This window comes from Orycteropus afer, unplaced genomic scaffold, assembly GCF_000298275.1.
Source record: "Orycteropus afer afer isolate SDZICR_OR568_19922 unplaced genomic scaffold, OryAfe1.0 scaffold00014, whole genome shotgun sequence".
In the NCBI taxonomy this organism is placed as follows: Eukaryota; Metazoa; Chordata; class Mammalia; order Tubulidentata; family Orycteropodidae; genus Orycteropus; species Orycteropus afer.
The window spans coordinates 17,561,897-17,579,690 of NW_006921601.1; the positions used below are offsets into that span (position 1 = coordinate 17,561,897).

General features: G+C 39.2%; 1 protein-coding gene across 1 annotated transcript in view; it reads left to right on the forward strand.

Annotated features, from left to right (window-relative positions):
* LOC103210946 (L-lactate dehydrogenase A-like 6B) overlaps positions 1–17,794 on the forward strand; it is a 58,773-nt gene that overhangs the window by 13,907 nt on the left and 27,072 nt on the right. Inside the window, exons 2-3 of the mRNA XM_007956861.2 lie at positions 2,675–2,792; positions 3,483–3,656. Of these exons, the coding sequence (XP_007955052.2) occupies positions 2,675–2,792; positions 3,483–3,656 (292 nt within the window). The remainder of the gene's footprint in view (positions 1–2,674; positions 2,793–3,482; positions 3,657–17,794) is intronic.

Sequence of the window (17,794 nt, forward strand, 5' to 3'; positions counted from 1 at the left end):
GGAGACAGCTCAGGGGGTAGGAGTGCATGGAGGGATGGTCACAGGGAAGCAGTACCTATCGGGAGGAAGTGGGAGAGGAGATGTTGCATTGTGCTAAATTGTGGTCAATGTCATGAGACAAAGTGTATGTGATCTGCTGTATGGAAAATGTATTTGCTCTGTAAATTTTCACCCAAATCACAGTAAAAATAAATTTTTTTTTTTTTTTAAAAAAGCATAGCATTCAAAGACCTTCCTTGTTTTCGAAGACCTTGATAGTTTTTAGGAGTACTGATCAAGTATTTTTTAGAATGCTCTTCAATTAATTTTTTCTTTTGTTCTTCATAGTTAGACTGAGGTTATAGGTTTTAGGGAGGAAGACCACAGAGGTAGAGTGCCATTTTCATCAAATTGTATCATCATGATTTATGACTGTTGTTGTCAACTTTGATCACCTCGATGAGATAGTGTTTGTCAGGTTTCCATTGTAAAGTTACTATTTTTTCCACCTTTCCACATAGTACTCTTTGGAAGGAAGCCCTTACGTGCAGCCCACACTTAAGGAGTGGGGAATTATGTTCCCCCTCCTTGAAATTGGAGTACCTACATAAATCATTTGGAATTCTTCTGAATGGGAGATTTGTCTTTCTTTCCCATTTATTAATTTATTCAATTATTTATATCAATAGGAACTCATAGATATTTATTCTATATTCTGGGTTATGACAAATCCTCAAAAACCAAACCCACTGCCATCAATTCTGACTTATAGTAACCCTATAGGTCAGAGTAGAATTGCCCTATAGGGTTTCCAAGGCTGTAAATCTTTACAGAAGCAGACTGCCTCATCTTTCTTCTGTGGAGTGGCTGATGGGTTTGAACCACCAACCTCTTGGTTAGCACCCCAATACTTTACCCACAGCGCCTGATACAACTTTTAAATTTATTTTTTTGCTCAAATTGTTCTTGCTTTGGCCATTGGGAGCTCTTTCACTTGGCTCCTGTACCCCTTTGGCATACCCCCTTCAACATTGGGTTGGTTGGTTTGTTTTGAGCACTTCCTTAGTTTCTGGCACAACAAAAGGGTTCAGACTCATCTTAGATATTTCCTGCCTCAGTCCTAGAATCAGCCTTTTTCCCAAGGAGCCTTGATTTCTTTTATTGGAAAATGGTATTGGAAACCAACAACTGGGTGCTAGGTGTGCCTATTGCTTCTGAGCTTAGAATACATTTTTAAAACCTTCTTTCAAAAATAATTTTATCAATATTATATTATTTTGTTCCATACTACTCTCCAATTTCTGTGAATAATTCAGATTATTTTATTTTATTCAGATTATTATAAAGAATTATCATCTCATTAAGCTATCACCCTTATTTTTTTTAATAATCTAGTTTTTAATTTAAAGTGCTTTGTTTTGGATTTCCATTGATTAGAATAAGGGAAAAGATCCAACAGTGTTAGTTGGAGATAAAATTAAATTCTCCAACTAATACTTCTAATGTACTAACAGAAAGCCATTTTTTTTCTTCTGGGAAATTTTATATAACAAAGACAAAAGAGCATGCAATTATTAAGGTTTTTTGAAAAGGTAATATATTCACAAGCTTAAACAATATGGGTAAGGGAAAAAGATATACATGGAAAAGTCACACACTCATCCAGTTTCCATCTACCCTTTACCCAACCCCCCCAAAAAATCTAAACCCACTGCTATCAAGTCGATTCTGACTCATAGCGACCGCCACTGGGTTTCTGAGGCAGTAAATCTTTTGGAAGTAGACTGACCAGTCTTGCTTCTGTGGAGTGGCTGGTGGGTTTGAACCACCAACCTTCTGGTTAGCAGTCAGATGCCTTAATCACTGTGCTACCAGACCTCCTTCTTTGCCCAACATCCACTATAAATAAAACCAAAACAGTTGCCGTTGAGTCAATTCCAACTCATACTGACCTCATATGTGTCAAAGTAGAGCTTAAAAATATACAGTACTGATGAAATAGTTTTTGCAGGTAACAGTGTCTGATTATTGAACTATAAATTTTTTTAGAGTTAAGAAGGGCCTTATATTTTAATCCATTAATCTATTCAAAAAATTCTGTTGAGCCTCTCTATGCTGGAAGAGTGTTAAGCACCAGGTGGGTGAAGATGAATTTAACTTTCTGTCTTCAAGGGGGAGCTCTGGTAGAGTAGTGCCTAAGGCATTTGGCTGCTAACTGGAACACTGACGGTTCAAACCCACTAGCCACTCCTCAGAAGGAAAGTTGGGCAATCTACTTCTGTAGTGATACCGCCTCGGAAACCCAAGGAGGGGTTGGTATGAGTCGAATCCGACTCAACGGCAGTGAGTTTATCTTCAAGGAGCTCATTGTCTGGTGAGGGATTCCTTCTATAGCATCCCTGCTTTATCACCATGCAACATCAGTTTAAATTGAAGGTGTGTGCAGTACCTTCAGAGACTGTTTTACTTATTAAACATTTTTCAGTTTTCCTAATGATGAGCTGAAACTCCTTTTTGTCACTTTTATCTCTTCTAGTTTGGACTTTTATATCATGGTGAAATATTGAATAGCCCTATTATATATTTTCTAAGTCTAATCATTCACAAGGCAAAGATTATCAATATAAGAATTTTCTTCCATTCTCTAGTTAATCATAATGCACTCTCTCTTACCCTTTTGACTGATGTCTTTTAGGGCTTGAGTGATGAACTTGCCCTTGTGGATACCGATGAAGGCAAACTGCAGGGTGAGACCATGGATCTTCAACATGGCAGCCCTTTTGTGAAAATGCCAAATATTGTTTCTAGCAAAGGTTAATATCATAGTTAAATACTATAAATATTCTAATACAATATGAACAAAGATCTAAGATGATCACATCTTATTTCCTTTTATGAAGACCTCCTCAGTTCTTATAGTTACAACTGGTTGCTCCATACTTCATGCTGTCGTAGTATGTTTGGGTTTCTGTTTAAAGCATTGTCATAGTAGATTTTACTTTGTTCATAAGGCTTTCTACAGCACCAGACTCTCAGCTCCTTGAGCAGCAGTTATAGTAGTTATCACAATAGTAGTTATCACAATAGTAGTTATCACAATAGTGGACATCAATTGATTTAGCATTAGGTGCTAAACACTGAGCTAAGCACTTTACATATATTATTTAATTCTCAGCTCAACTATGAATGAACCAGCATATACCTGTTTCGTGTTCTTTTCATACCCCATCTATCTCTAAGTAAATATTCCCATTTTCCATGCTAATTCACATTTAACCTCTTACTCTAAAAAGTACAAAAGTTTTTAGGAGGATTTTCTAAATGTATGAAAAAAACTTAGTAGTAATTTCCTGAAGTTAAAAGAGTGCTATGGGCATAGTAGATCTAAGAGAGACTGTTCTTTTACAAATATATAGCTTGGTGATTGAGATGAATAGGAAATATGGATTTAAATGTCAGATGTTTTCTTTCCTAATCTATTTTCTATTTAAATCTTTCCCCAGATTACCATGTCACTGCAAACTCCAATTTAGTGATTATCACAGCAGGTGCACGGCAGGAAAAGGGAGAAACACGCCTTAATTTGGTCCAGCGAAATGTGTCTGTCTTTAAATTAATGATTTCTAATATTACCAAGTACAGTCCCCGATGCAAACTGATTATTGTTTCCAATCCAGGTCAGCTTTATTTTGACTGTTCAATGAAGAGTTTCTTGGGGTGGGAGGATAGGTAGGTTTAGTAATGTAGGAAAAAAAGAATGAGTATTAAATCCTAAACTACAAACATAACTCTATATTCTCTTTATGTTTTATTAATGTAACATGTTTTTCACACAATTGTGGTAAGTATTTACTATAATGAAGATTTCTTTAAACACTCCTTTGTATGTGAGAATAATCTGCTTAATCATATGATTTTAAAATTTACATTCTAAAGGCTGTTATATCTGGAGTATCTGTCTTACAGATTACTGTGTAAACAGAAGTGAAAGTAGCTGTGTTGTTTACTGTCTGCTCTTCAGTGTTGTACTAGCATTTTCACTGGTCCAGGCACAAGGTGAACAAATTCAAGATATACTTTGGAGATAAAACCTACAACAGACTGCTGATCCAGGAAAGGAGGAATCAAAAGTGACTTCCAGATTTCTCCCTTGAGCACCTGGTTGGATTCATCTTAACCAATTTCATTTACCTTGCTGGAGTGCTTTTTAAAATTGTGTTGAAATATATATAGCAAAATGTAACATTTCACCTTTTTTTTATGGTATAATTCGGTGACTAAATTACATTCCCCATATTACCCAAGGAGCTGTGGTAGCGTGGTGCCTAAGGCACTTACTTGACTGCTAACCAGAAGGCTGACGGTTGAAACCCACCAGCCACTCCGCGGAAGGAAGGTTGGGCAATCTACTGCCGTAGTGATACTGCCTTGGAAACCCAAGGAGGGGTCGCTATGAGTCGGATCTGACTCCACGGCACATAACAACAACAACATATTACCCATGTTGTGCAACCATTCCACTGCTCATGTTAATTTTTCTTTTCATCACCATTAATAGAAAGAAATTCAGTGCCTCTTAAGCAGTGCCTCCCTCCCCATTTCCTCCTACCACCTGACCCTTACAGCCGCTGATATTCTTTGGTCTCTGCATCTGCCTATTCTGGATATTTCAAATAAGTGGAATCATACAATATTTGTTCTTTTGTTTAACTTATTTCATTCAACGTATTTTCAAGGTTCATCCATTTTATAGCCTATATCCTTTCTCTTTATGACTGAATGATAGATACTCCATTGTATTTATATATCACGTTTTGTTTATTCATCTGTTCATTTAGGTTGTTTCCACTTTTTGGCTACTGTGTGTAGTGTTACAATGAACACTGAGACTTTGAGTCTCTGCTTTCAAGTCTTTTATACTAGGAGGTGAATTGCTGGGTTAAATGGTAGTTCTGTGTTTAACTATGTTAAACTATTTTCTACAATGACTGCATTATTTCAAAATCTTAGCAGTGGATGAAGGTTCTAATTTCTCCATATCCTTGTTAGTAGTTATTTTCCATTTTTCTTATAATAGCCATTTTAGCGGGTTTGAAGTGGTAACATATTTAGGTTTTGATTTGCATTTCCATAATGACTAATGACGTTGAGCATCTTTTTTTGTGTTTATTAATCTTTGGTGAAATGTGTACTCAAGTACTTTATCACTTTTTTAATTGGAACATTCCCCCAGAGCTGACAGAGAGAGAAAGCCTTTCCCTAGAGTTGGTACCCTGAATTTGGACTTCTAGCCTCCTAAACAGTAAGAGAATAAATTTGTTTGTTAAAGCTATCCAACTGTGGTATTTGTTATAGTAGCATTACATAACTAAGAAAGGAACTATTAATCCTCCTACTTTGTTCTTAATTTTCAAGATTGCTTTGGCTATTCCAAGTCTCTTGCAATTTGATGTAAGTTTGAGGATTGGCATTTTAATTTCTGCAAAGAAGGTGTTGGTGTTTTGATAGGGATTACAATGAATCTAAAGATCACTTTGTATAGTACTGACATCTTAACAACATTAAGACTTCCAATCCATAAAAACAGAATAAACAGCATGTTTTTCCATTAATTTAGATTTTTTTTTAAATTTCAGAAATGTTTTACAGTTTTCAACATAAAAGTCTTTCACCTCCCTAGTTAAATTTATTTCTAGGTATTTTATTCTTTCAGATGCTATTGTAATTGTTTTCTTAAAATCCTTTTCATATTGTTTATTGCGGGTGAATAGAAATCCAACTGTTTTGTTTGTGTGTGTTACTTTGTACCCCACAGCTTTTCTGAATTCATTTATTAGCTCTAGTAGCTTTCTTGTGCATTCTGTGGGGTTTTGTAGATAATGTCATCTGCAAATAGGAATCCTTTTACTTCTATCCTGATTTGGGATGCCTTTTATATCTTTTACTTCCCTCACTGCTCTGGCTAGTACTTCCAGTACAATATTGCATGATAGTGGTGAAGTAAGGCACTCTGGTGGCATAGAGCCTGAGGCATTTGACTGCTATTCAGAAGGTTGGTGGTTCAAACTCACCAGCCACTCCATGGAAGGAAGACTGGGTAAAAGTAAGTCTTTACTTCTATAAAGATTATCTCAGAAACCCAAAAGGGGTCACTATGAGTTGGAATCAACTTGATGGAAATGAGTTTGGTTTTTTTAGGGGTTGAAAGTAGGCATCCTTATCTTGTTCCTAATCTTAAAGGGAAAGGCTTCAGTCTTTCTCTATTGATTATGATGGGTTTTTATTGATTATCTGGGCTTTTCATAAATGCTCTTTGTCATATTGATGAATTTCCCTTCTATTCCTGGTTTGCTGAGTGTTTTTATCATGAAAGCATGTTTGATTTTTGTCATATGCCTGTTGTGCATTGAGATGATCATGTGGTTCTTTTCCTTTACTAATGTGGTATATTACATAGATTTATTTTATAATGTTGAACCATCCTTGCATTCCTGGAATCTCACTCATATTTTTTCATTTTTTAAAATATGTGTTGGATTCAATTCACTAGTATTTTGTTGAGGATTTCTGCATCTATATTCATAGTGGATCATCTGTGGAAAGAGATGATGGAGAAGCTCAATATCGAGTCAGTACAAGGCCAGGGGCCAAGTATGAAACAGACCATCAATTCCTCATATGCAAATTTAACTTGAAGCTAAAGAAAATTAAAACAAGTCCACAAGAGCAAACATATGACCTTGAGTATATCCCACCTGAATTTAAAGACTATATGAAGAATCGATCTGGTGCATTGATATAAATGGCTGAAGATCAGACAAGTTGTGGGATAACATCAAGAACATTGTACATGAAGAAAGTAAAAAGACAGGAAAGGAAGACAAGACCAAAATTGCACATAAGAAAGAGACTCTGAAACTTACTTTTGAATGCAGACAATAGCTAAAGTGAATGGAAGAAATGATTAAATAAAGATGTGAGCAGATTTCAAAGGGCAGCTTGAGAAGAAAAAAATGAAATGTACAAGAACCTGGAGTTAGAAAACCAAAAAGGAAAAGCATGCTCAGCATTTCTCAAGTTGAAAGAATTGAAGAAAAAATTGAAGCCTTGAGTTATATTGAAGGATTCTATGAGCAAAATATTGAATGATGCAGGAAGCATCAAAGGAAGATGGAAGGAATACACAGAATCACTATACCAAAAATAATTGGTCAATGATCAACCATTTCAGGAGGTAGCATATGATCAAGAACCAATGGTACTGAAGGAAGAAGTCCAAACTTCATTGAAGGAATTTCAAAAAAACAAAGCCCTAGGAATTTGTGGAATTGAGATGTTTCCACAAATGGATGAAGCATTGGGGGTGCTCACTCGTTTATGCCAAGAAATTTGGAAGACAGCTAGCTAACCTGTCTGGCCAATCAACAGCAAGAGATCAGTATTGGTGCCCATTCCAAAGAGAGATGATCCAACAGAATGTGGGAATTATCAAATAATATCATTAAGATCACACAGAAGTAAAATTTTGCTGAAAATAATTCAATAACAGTTGTAACACTATATCAACAGGGAACTGCCAGAAGAAATTCATGCCAGATTCAGAAAAGGATGTGGAACAAGGGCTATCATTGCTGATGTCAGATGGATCTTGGCTGAAAGCAAAGAATACCAGAAAGATATTTACCTGTGTTTTATGCAGTGACATTCAACTGTGTGGATCATAACATATTATGGATAACATTGTCAAGAATGGGAATTCTAGAACATTTAATTGCACTTATGAAGAACCCTTACATGGACTAAGAGGCAGACATTTGAACAGAATAAGGGGATATTGCATGGTTTAAAATTAGGATAAGTGTGTATCAGGATCATTGTATCCTTTCACCATACTTTTCAATCTGTACACTGAGCAAATAATCTGTGAAGCTGGACTATGTGAAGAACAGGGCATCAGGATTGGAGGAAGACTGGTAGTTTAGGTTATGTGTCAACTTGGCTGGACCTGGTTTTGAGTGGCTGAGCAGCTGGATGTAGTATTCCGCATGATGGGACTGGTAATCAATTCCATGGTGGAATCTGGTGGAGCAGCTGAGTAGCTGTCTTAGGGATGTGGTATGCTTCCAGTATATAAAAAGAAGCATTGAGAAAAGGCTCTGTGCTTTTTGGCATGCTTGGACCCTTTGTGTAGCTGCGTCCTCATTTAGCAGCCTGCTGTGTTTCTTGCCAATCTTGGGACTGTCTCTGGACTTGAACTACGGGCCTGATGTGTTATTTGGTAATAATGGGGCTGTGCCATTTTATTTGTTGACCTTGGGTTTGTCAGCCTCAGCAGTCAGCAGCTACCTGAGTGAAGAGACACCTCTAGCTCAAGTGGGCCCGCTGCAAGAGGCAGAGCTGAAGCCCAAGGTTGAGGGCTTTTCACCTAGGCCCTAGAGCTGATGCTTTGAACTCAGACTTCTAGCCTCCTACACTGTAAGAGAATAAACTCCTATTTGTTAAAGCCATCCACCTGTGGTATTTCTGTTAGAGTTGCGTGATGTAGCCAAAGACTCATTAACAACCTGTGATATGCAGAGAGCACAACATTGCTTGGGGAAAGTGAAGAAGACTTGAAGCATTTACAGATGAAGATCAAAGACTTCGGTATGGATTACACATCAACATAAAGGAAACAAAAATCCTTAACTGGACCAGTAAACAACATCATAATAAATGGAGAAAAGAATGAAGTTGTCAGGGATTTCATTTCACTTGGATCCATAATCAACACTTGTGGAAGCAGCAGTCAAGAAATCATAGAACATACTGCACAGGGCAAATCTACTGTGAAAGACCTCTTTAAAGTGTTAAAATGAAAAGGTGTCACTTTGAAGAATAAGGTGTGCCTGACCCAAGCCATTGTCTTTTCTAGCCTCATATGCATATGAGAGCTGGACAATGAATAAGGAAGACTGTAGAAGAGTTGATTCACTTGAATTGTGGTGTTGGTGAAGAATATTGAATATACTATGGGAGCTCTGGTAGTGTAGTGTTGAAGGCACTTGACTGCTGACCAGAAGGCTGGCGGTTCAAACCTACCAGCGACTCCTCAGAAGGAAAGTTGGGCGATCAACTTCCATAGTGAAACTGTCTTGGAAACCCAATGAAGGGTCTCTATAAGTCGGGTACAACTTGACAGCACATAACAACAACAACATGGACTACCAGAAGAATGAACAAATCTGTCTTGGAAAAAGTACAACTGGAATGCTCATTAGAAGTGAGAATGGCAGATTCCATGTCTCATACTTTGGTTATGTAAGCAAGAGGGACAAGTTCCTGGAGAAGTATATCATGCTTGGTAAAGTAGAGGGTCAGCAAAAAAGAGGAAAACCCTCAATGAATTGGATTGTGGCTGCAATGATGGACTCAAGCACAGCAACTATTGAGGATGGTGCAGGACTGGTGGTGTTTTGTTCTGTTGTAGATAGGGTTGCTACGAGTCAAAACCGACTTGACAGCACCTAACAACACCACTTCCTAATGGATATTGTTCTGTAGTTTTCGTGTGGTGTCTTTGTCTGACTTTGATATCAGGGTAATGTTGGCTTTATACAATGAGTTAGGAAGTATTCCCTCTTCTGTTTTTTGGAAGACCTTAGGAAGGATTGGTGTCAGTTTTCCTTTGATAGAATTCCACAGTGAAGCCATCTGGTCCATGGCACTTTTTATTGATAGGTTTTTGACTACTGATTCAATATCTTAGTTGTCATGGGTCTGGTGAGATTTTCTATTTTTTCTTGTGTCGATTTAGGAGGTTTATGTGTTTGTCAGAATTTCTCCATTTCATCTAAGCTATCTAATTTTTTTGGGGTACAGCTGCTGTTCATAGTATTTCTTATGCTCCTTTTTATTTCTGTAGGCTCAGTTATAATGTCCCCATCTTCATTTCTTATTTTAGTTATTTGCATCTTTTCTTTTTGTTTGTCTAGCTAAAGTTTTGTTGATTTTATCTATTTTTTCAGAACCAACTTCTGGTTTTCCTGATTTTGTATTTTCTCCATTTCATTTGTTTATGCTCTGATCTTTGTTATTTCCTTCCATCTTGTTGTTTTGGGCGTAATTTGCTCTTCTTCTGGTTCTTCAAATTGTAGTGTTAGGTGCAGAATTGAGATCTTTATTCTTTGTTAAGGTAGGCATTTACTGCTCTATTTCCATCTGCTGCATTTGTTATTATAAAGCATATACCAAACCAAACTCACTGTCATTGAGTTATTTCCAACTCATAGTGAACCCCACTAGGTTTCTGAGGCTGTAAATCTTTATGGAAGTAGATTGCCCTGTCTCCCTTCTGTGGAGCGGCTGGTGGGTTTGAACTGATGGCCTTCTAGTTAGCAGTCAAATGCCTTATCCACTATGCCACCAGAGCTCCTATATTACTGGATATAATAATTAAAATAACCAGAAATAGTATAAAAATAGCCCCTATATTTGCCTACGAAATTACCTTTACTGAAATTCTTCCCCCCCCATATATATTGCTTGAGTTATTGTCTTCATATTATCCTGTACAGTTTATTATGTGTACTTTCATTTTCCTTTTTCTCTACATGTTTTCTGATCATGACCCACTGGTTATGTTGCTTAATTTCCACTTATTTGTGTATTTTCTAGTTTTCCTTGTGTTACTAATTTCTAGTTTCATTCTATTGTGGCCTGAGAAGATACTTTGTATGATTTCAGTCTTTAAAAAGTTTTACAACTGAGTGTATGGTCTGTCCTGGAGAATAATGATCATGTGCACTTGAGAAGAATGTGTATTATTCTGTTGTTTGCTCTAAATATGTTTATTAGGTCTAGCTACTTTATACTGTTGTTCAAGTCCTGTTTCCTTATTAATCTCCTTTCTAGATGTTCTGCCTATTCTTCAAAGTAATGCACTGAAGTCTCCAACTATTACTGTAGAATGATTACTCCCTTCAATTCTGTCAGTATCTGCTTCATATATTTTGGGGCCCTGATGGTAGATGCACATAGAATTGTTAGATCTTCTTGATGAATTGACCCATTTATCATCATCAATTTAAAAAATTTTGATTTAAATTCTTTTATCCACCTCCCCCCCCCAAAAAAAAAGGTGTTAATCAGGCTTTTGGGTTGTTGTGTACTTTTTTGAAGTCTTTTTATTTTAATGTTATGCTTCTGGGAAAGAACAGGTCTTCAGGATGTGTATTTTTGTTTCTGAACATGATCCATAAACAAAGGATGCATAGGTCTTGGTTTTGGCTGGCATGAGAGCATGGTTGTCAAGATAGTTCAGAGTTCTCGCAAATTATGTGCGTGCTCTGGAGAATCTCACCTCCACTTCAGATTCACTTTCATCTGTCTTATAGAAAGAGATTAGATAAAGGTGCTTGTGATAGTTGGAGTTGTGTGTCAACTTGGCTGGACCACAATTCTGAGTGGTTTAAGCAGTTGTGATGTGGGTTATTCCTGTGATGAGACTGGATGTACATAATACATCTAACATCCAGTCTGTGGAAAGGGAGTTTCCCTAGGGGTGTGGCCTGCTTCCAATATATTTATGGACATCCTGGGAAAATGAGACACTCTTCTGTGAATTTAGATCCTGTTGTGCTCCCTACAATTGTCTGTGAGCGAAGAGTTCACCATTTGGCCTGGTGATTCATCATTCCTGAGTCAACAGTCAGTATACTACCTGCCAATCTTGAGCTCGTCAGTCCCTGCAGCTGTGTGAGTTGGAGAAAGCCTCCAACTTGGCATTTGATCCAAGAACTTGGGACTTGCTAGCTTCTATAAGTGTGTGAGTCATTTTCCTAAAATAAATTTCTCGCTCTCCCTCTCTCTATATATAAGCTTTACTGGTTTTGCTTCTCTAGAGAACCCAGCCTAACACATTTGGTACTGAGAATGGTTTTAGAGAGACAAAATCGTAAGGATGGGCTTCCTAAATTGGTTTTGAATGATTCTGTTTTGGTTCTCCAATTTGATTAACCATAAAGGCACTGGTGACTGCCTCCATTAGTAAAGAGGGCCCTGCTAATCCATGGCATGAAGTGACAACATTAATACACACAATAGCACCACCAACACATAAAGTATTTTTGAGAAGTGAGGCTCTGGGTGATCGCATATTTGATACTTTTCTGTAATTTTGTCAGCATGAGGAGTATAAGGACACTGGTTGGTTGGTCCTACTTAGGCTACACAAAGTGGTGAAAAGGCAAGATGAGTTCAGGGCTGCTGAGTCACAGCTCAAGTGCTGCATAAAAGACCTCAATGTTTCCAGTTGCGCCCTGAAAGAAAGCCTTATTTCTTCTAGTAATAGAGCTGATATTGCTGAAAACCAAACCCAGAGTATTACTGTAAGGGCAGCTGAATTACAATGCAAGTTGAATTTCCAATCCAGATTGGTGTCTGAAGTTAAAGTTAGGGCATTGATTGGGGAAAAAAATGGGATCCTGAAACCTGGAATGGACGTATGGGGAGACAGTCAGGAAGATGAGGATATGGAGCCTGTAAATTCTTTTGAATCTCTCACATCTTAAAGGGATTACTATAAAACCATCATCCCTTCCACCTCCATTTGATGGGATTAACCCAGCTGTTCCTGCTGGGTCACTGCCTGAGGTAGATGAGATAGAAGACATTGCTGAATGTAATCAGGAATTGGTCCAACCGCCCATTCTTGCTGCTAGACCTACAACTAAACTTAAGTCCAAACAAGCCCCAAAAAGTGAAATTCAAAGTGTGACTGAGGAAGTGGTACACTACACCCAAAAAGACTTACTTGATTTTGCTAACATGTACAGACAGAAACCTGGAGAATATGTATGGGAATGGCTACTGAGGGTGTGGGATAATGGTGCAAGGAATGTAACATTGGAAAAGTGTGAGTTTATTGATTTAGGCTCACTAAGTATGGATTCTTCATTTAATGTTTCAGCTCAAGAGGTAGGGAAAGGATCTCTAACAGTTTATTTGGTTGGCTTACTGAAGCATGGATTATGCAGTGGCCTACCTTAAGTCAAGTTGAAGTACCAGACCTGCCTTGGTATAATGTAGAAGAAGGTATCCAGAGGCTTAGGGAAATTGGCCTGTTAGAATGGATTATCAGATTAGACCCCTAGAACCAGAAATAGAGAGCTCAGAGGACACGCCTTTCACTACTATGGTGAGGAACCAATTTGTGAAGGTAGCCCAAGCATCCTTGAAGATTGCTGTGATTGTTATTTTATGTAAGCTGAATTTGACAGTGGGAACTGCCCTAATTGAACTAAGACACTTAACTACGATGGGGCTGATTGGACCCTGTGGTAGCAAGGGCCAAGTGGCAGCAGTTAATTGACAAAGACAAGGTAGGCATGGTTACCATAATAGATAGCAGAGTCAAAACAGTAATCATAATACTCTGATTCGGGTGGAATTATGACATTGGCTACTTAGGCGTGGTGTTCCTAGGAGTGAAATACATGGAATTTCATATATATTTACTTGATCTGTACAGAGAGAAGAATTCTAGGTCACATGAATAGCAGTCTAGACCAAATCCCAGAATACAGAATCACAGCCTCTCAATCATTTCTCAGACTTGAGTCAGTTTACAGACCCACAACCCCTTGAATGAAGGGGAGGCCAGGTCCACTTGAGGAAGGATCCCAGTACCTTGCCAAAAATTTATAATGTCAATCTTTCTCCCAGCCTTCCCCAAAGGGTTCTGAGGTCTTTTACAGAAGTGACTGTTCACTAGGGAAAAGGAAATAATCAGAATTTTGGGGGATTACTGGACACTGGCTCTGAATGACACTAATTCTGGGAGACCCAAAGTGTCACTGTGGCCCACCAGTCAGAGTGGGGCATATGGAGGTCAACTTATTGATGGAGTCGTAGTTCAGATGAGACATACAGTGGGTCCAGTGGGTCCCTGAACCCATCCTATAGTTATTTCCCCAGTTCCAGAATGCATAATTGGAATAGATACACTGAGCAATTGTTAGAATTCCCACATTGGGTTTCTGATATGTGAAGTAAGGGCTGTTGTGGTAGGAAAAGCCAAGTGGAAGCCATTAGAACAGACTCTGCCTAGAAAAATAGTAAATCAAAGCAATACCACATACCTGGAGGGGTTGCAGAGATTACTGCCACCATCAAAGACTTGAAGGATGTGGGGGTGGTTATTCCTACCACATCCCCACTTAATTAGCCTATTTGGCCTGTGCAAAAAACAGATGGATCTTGGAGAAAGACAGTAGATTATCATAAACTTAACCAGGTGGTGATTCCAGCTGCAGCTGCTGTTCCTGATGTGGTTTTGTTGCTTGAGCAAATTAGTACATCTCCTGGTACTTGGTATGCAGCTGTTGATCTGGTCAATGCCTTTTTCTCAATACCAATTTCAAAGGACCATTGGAAGTAGTTTGCCTTCAGCTGGGAAGGCCAACAATACACTTTCATGGTGCTTCCTCAGTGGTATATCAACTCCCCAGAATTATGTTATAATTTAGTCTGTAGGGATCATGATCACCTTTCCCTTCCACAAGACATCACACTGGTCCATTATATTGACATCATACTGATTGGACCTAGTAAGGAAGAAGTATCGATGACTGTAGACATATTGGTGAGACATCTGCATGCTAAAGGATGGGAAATTAACCTGACAAAAATTCAGGCACCTTCCACCTCAGTGAAATTTCTAGGAGTCCAGTGGTGTGGGGCATGTCAACATATTCCTACTAAAGTGAAGGATAAGTTATTGTATCTGTCTTCCTCCACAACTAAAAAGGAGGCACAACATCTGGTGAGCCTCTTTGGATTTTGGAGGCAACATATCCCTCATTTAGGTGTGTTGCTTCAGCCTATTTATAAGTGACTTGGAAAGCTGCTAGTTATGAGTAGGTCCCAGAACAACAGAAGGTTCTCCAACAGGTTTACATGGACGTGCAAGCTTCCCAGCCACTTTGGCCATATGGTCTGGCAGATCGAATGGTGCTTGAAGTGGCTGTAGCACATAGAGATGCTGTTTAGAGTCTTTGGCAGGTTCCTACTGGTGAATTACAATGCAGACTGTTGGGATTTTGGAGCAAAGGCCTTCCATCCTCTGTAGATAACTACTTTCCTTTTGAGAAACAGCTTTTGGCTTGCTACTGGGCTTTAGTAGAGACTGAACACCTAACCATGGGCCACCAAGTGACCATGCAGCCTGAGCTGCCCATCATGAACTGGATGTTGTCTGACCTACAGAGTCATAAAGTTGGATGTGCAAATCAGCACTCCATCATTAAATGGAAGTGGTATATCAGAGATCGGGCTTGAGCAGGACCTGAAGGCACAATTAAGTTGCATGACGAAGTGGCCCAAATGACTCTAGTCTCCACTCCAGTCACATTATCTTCCCTCTCCTAGTCTGCACCTATGGCCTCATGGGGAGTTCCTTATGATCAGATGATCAGTTGACTGAGAAAAACTTGTGCCTGGTTTACAGATGGTTCTGTATGATATATTTGAAAGTGGACAGCAGCGGCACTGTAGCCCCTTTCTGGGACTTCCCTTAAGGACAGTGGTGAAAGGAAATCCTCTCAATTGGCAGAAATTTGAGCCATGCATCTGGCTGTTCACTTTTCATGAACAAGAAATGGCCAGATGTATGATTGTATACAGAGTTATGGGCTGTGGCTAATGGCTTGGCCAGATGGTCTGGGACTTGGAAGGAGCATGATTGGAAAATTGGTGACAAGGATGTATGGGGAAGAGGTGAGGTATGTGGATAGATCTCTCTGAATGGGCCAAAGGAGTAAAGATATTTGTGTCTCATGTGAATGCCCACCAAAAGGTGACCTCAGCAGAGGAGGACTTTAACAATCAGATGGATAGGATGACACGTTCAGAGAAAACCAGTCATTCTTTTTCCAGAGCTACTCCTGTCATTGCCCAATGGGCTCATGAACAAAGAGGCCATGGTGGCAGGGATGGAGATTATGCATGGGCTCAGCAACATGGACTTGCACTTAAAGGCTGATTTGGCTACCGCCACTGCTGAGTGCCCAATCTGCCAGCAGCAGAGACCAACACTAAGTCCACAATATGGAACCATTCCTTGGGGTTATCAGCCAGCAACCTGGTGGCAAGTTGATTACACTGGACCACTTCCATCATGGAAAGGACAGCGTTCTGTTCATATTGGAATAGATACTTATTCTGGATATGGATTTGCCTTCCCTGCACATAATGCTTCTGCCAAAACTACCATCCGTGGACATACAGAATGCCTTATCCACCATCATGGTATCCCACACAGCATTGCTTTGGATCAAGGGACTCACTTCACAGCAAATGAAGTGTGGCAGTGGGCCTATGCTCATGGAATTCACTGGTATTACTATGTTCCCCATCATCCTGAAGCAGCTGGCATGACAGAACAATAGAGTGGCTTACTACAAACACAATTACAGTGCCAGCTAAGTGGCAAAACCTTGAAGGGTTGGGGCAGTGTTCTCCAGGAGGCTGTATATGCTCTAACCAGCACCCATTATACAATGCTGTTTCTCCAATACCCAGGATTCACAGGTCCAGGAACCAAGGGGTGGAAATGGAAGTGGTACCACTCACTATTACCCCTAGTGACCCACTAAAAAAATTTTTGCTTCCTGTCCCTGCTACCTTATGCTCTGCGGGTCTGGAGGTCTTAAGTCTCAAAAGGAGGAATAATCCCAGCTGGAGACACAATACTGATTGCATTGAACTAGAAGTTAAGAATGCCACCCAGCCAGTTTGGCTTCCTCATGCCTCTGGATCAACAAAGAAGGGTATTACTGTACTGTCTGGTGTGATAGATCCTAATTACCAAGGGGAAATTGGATTGACATTACATAATGGAGATGAAGAAGATTATGTCTGGAATACAGGAGATTCTTGAGGATGTCTCTTAGTACTACCATGGCCTGTGATTAAAGTCAATGGAAAACTATAGCAACCCAATTCTGATGACTACTAATGGCTCAGACCCTTCAGGAATGAAAGTTTGGGTTACCCCACCAAGCAAAGAACCATGACCAGCTGAGCTGTTTGCTGAGGGCAAGGGAAATACGGAAGGGGTGGTGGAAGAAAGTAGTTCTGAATATCAGCTATGACCATGTGATCAGTTGCAGAAACAAGGACTGTGATTGTTATATGTCTTCATTGTATTTGTGCATCAAATATTTTTGTTTCCTTCTGTTATGAACTATGAAATGTAAACAGGGTTAATATGTTTCAGTTGTTCCTATGTTAGTGTATCATGTTAGGTGCAAATATGACTTTATAATTGTCCTTATTTAGAGATTATATGTGGTCAAGAAGATGAGTACAACTGCCAAGTTGACAAGAGGTGGTCTGTGATACTTGGAGTTTTGTGTCAGCTTGGCTGGATCACAATTCTGAGTGGCTTAAGCAGCTGTAATGTGGGTTATTCCCATGATGAGATCAGATGTATATGTTTTGAACAGCCATTCAGTTGAAAGGGAGTTTCCATAGGGGTGTGGCCTGCTTCCAATACATTTTTGGACATCCTGGAAAAATGAGACACTCTTCTGCGGATCTGGATCCTGTTGTGCTGCCTACAACTGTCTGTGAGTGAACAATCGACCATTTGGCCTGGTGATCTTGGATTCGTCATTCATTGGAGTCTGGTATCCTGCCTGCAAACCTTGAGTTCATGAGCCCCTGCAGATGCATGAGTTGGGAAAAGCCTCTAGCTTGACATTTGATCCAAGAACTTGAGACTTGCCAGCTTCTATAAGTGTGTGAACCATTTCCCTAAGATAAATTTCTCTCT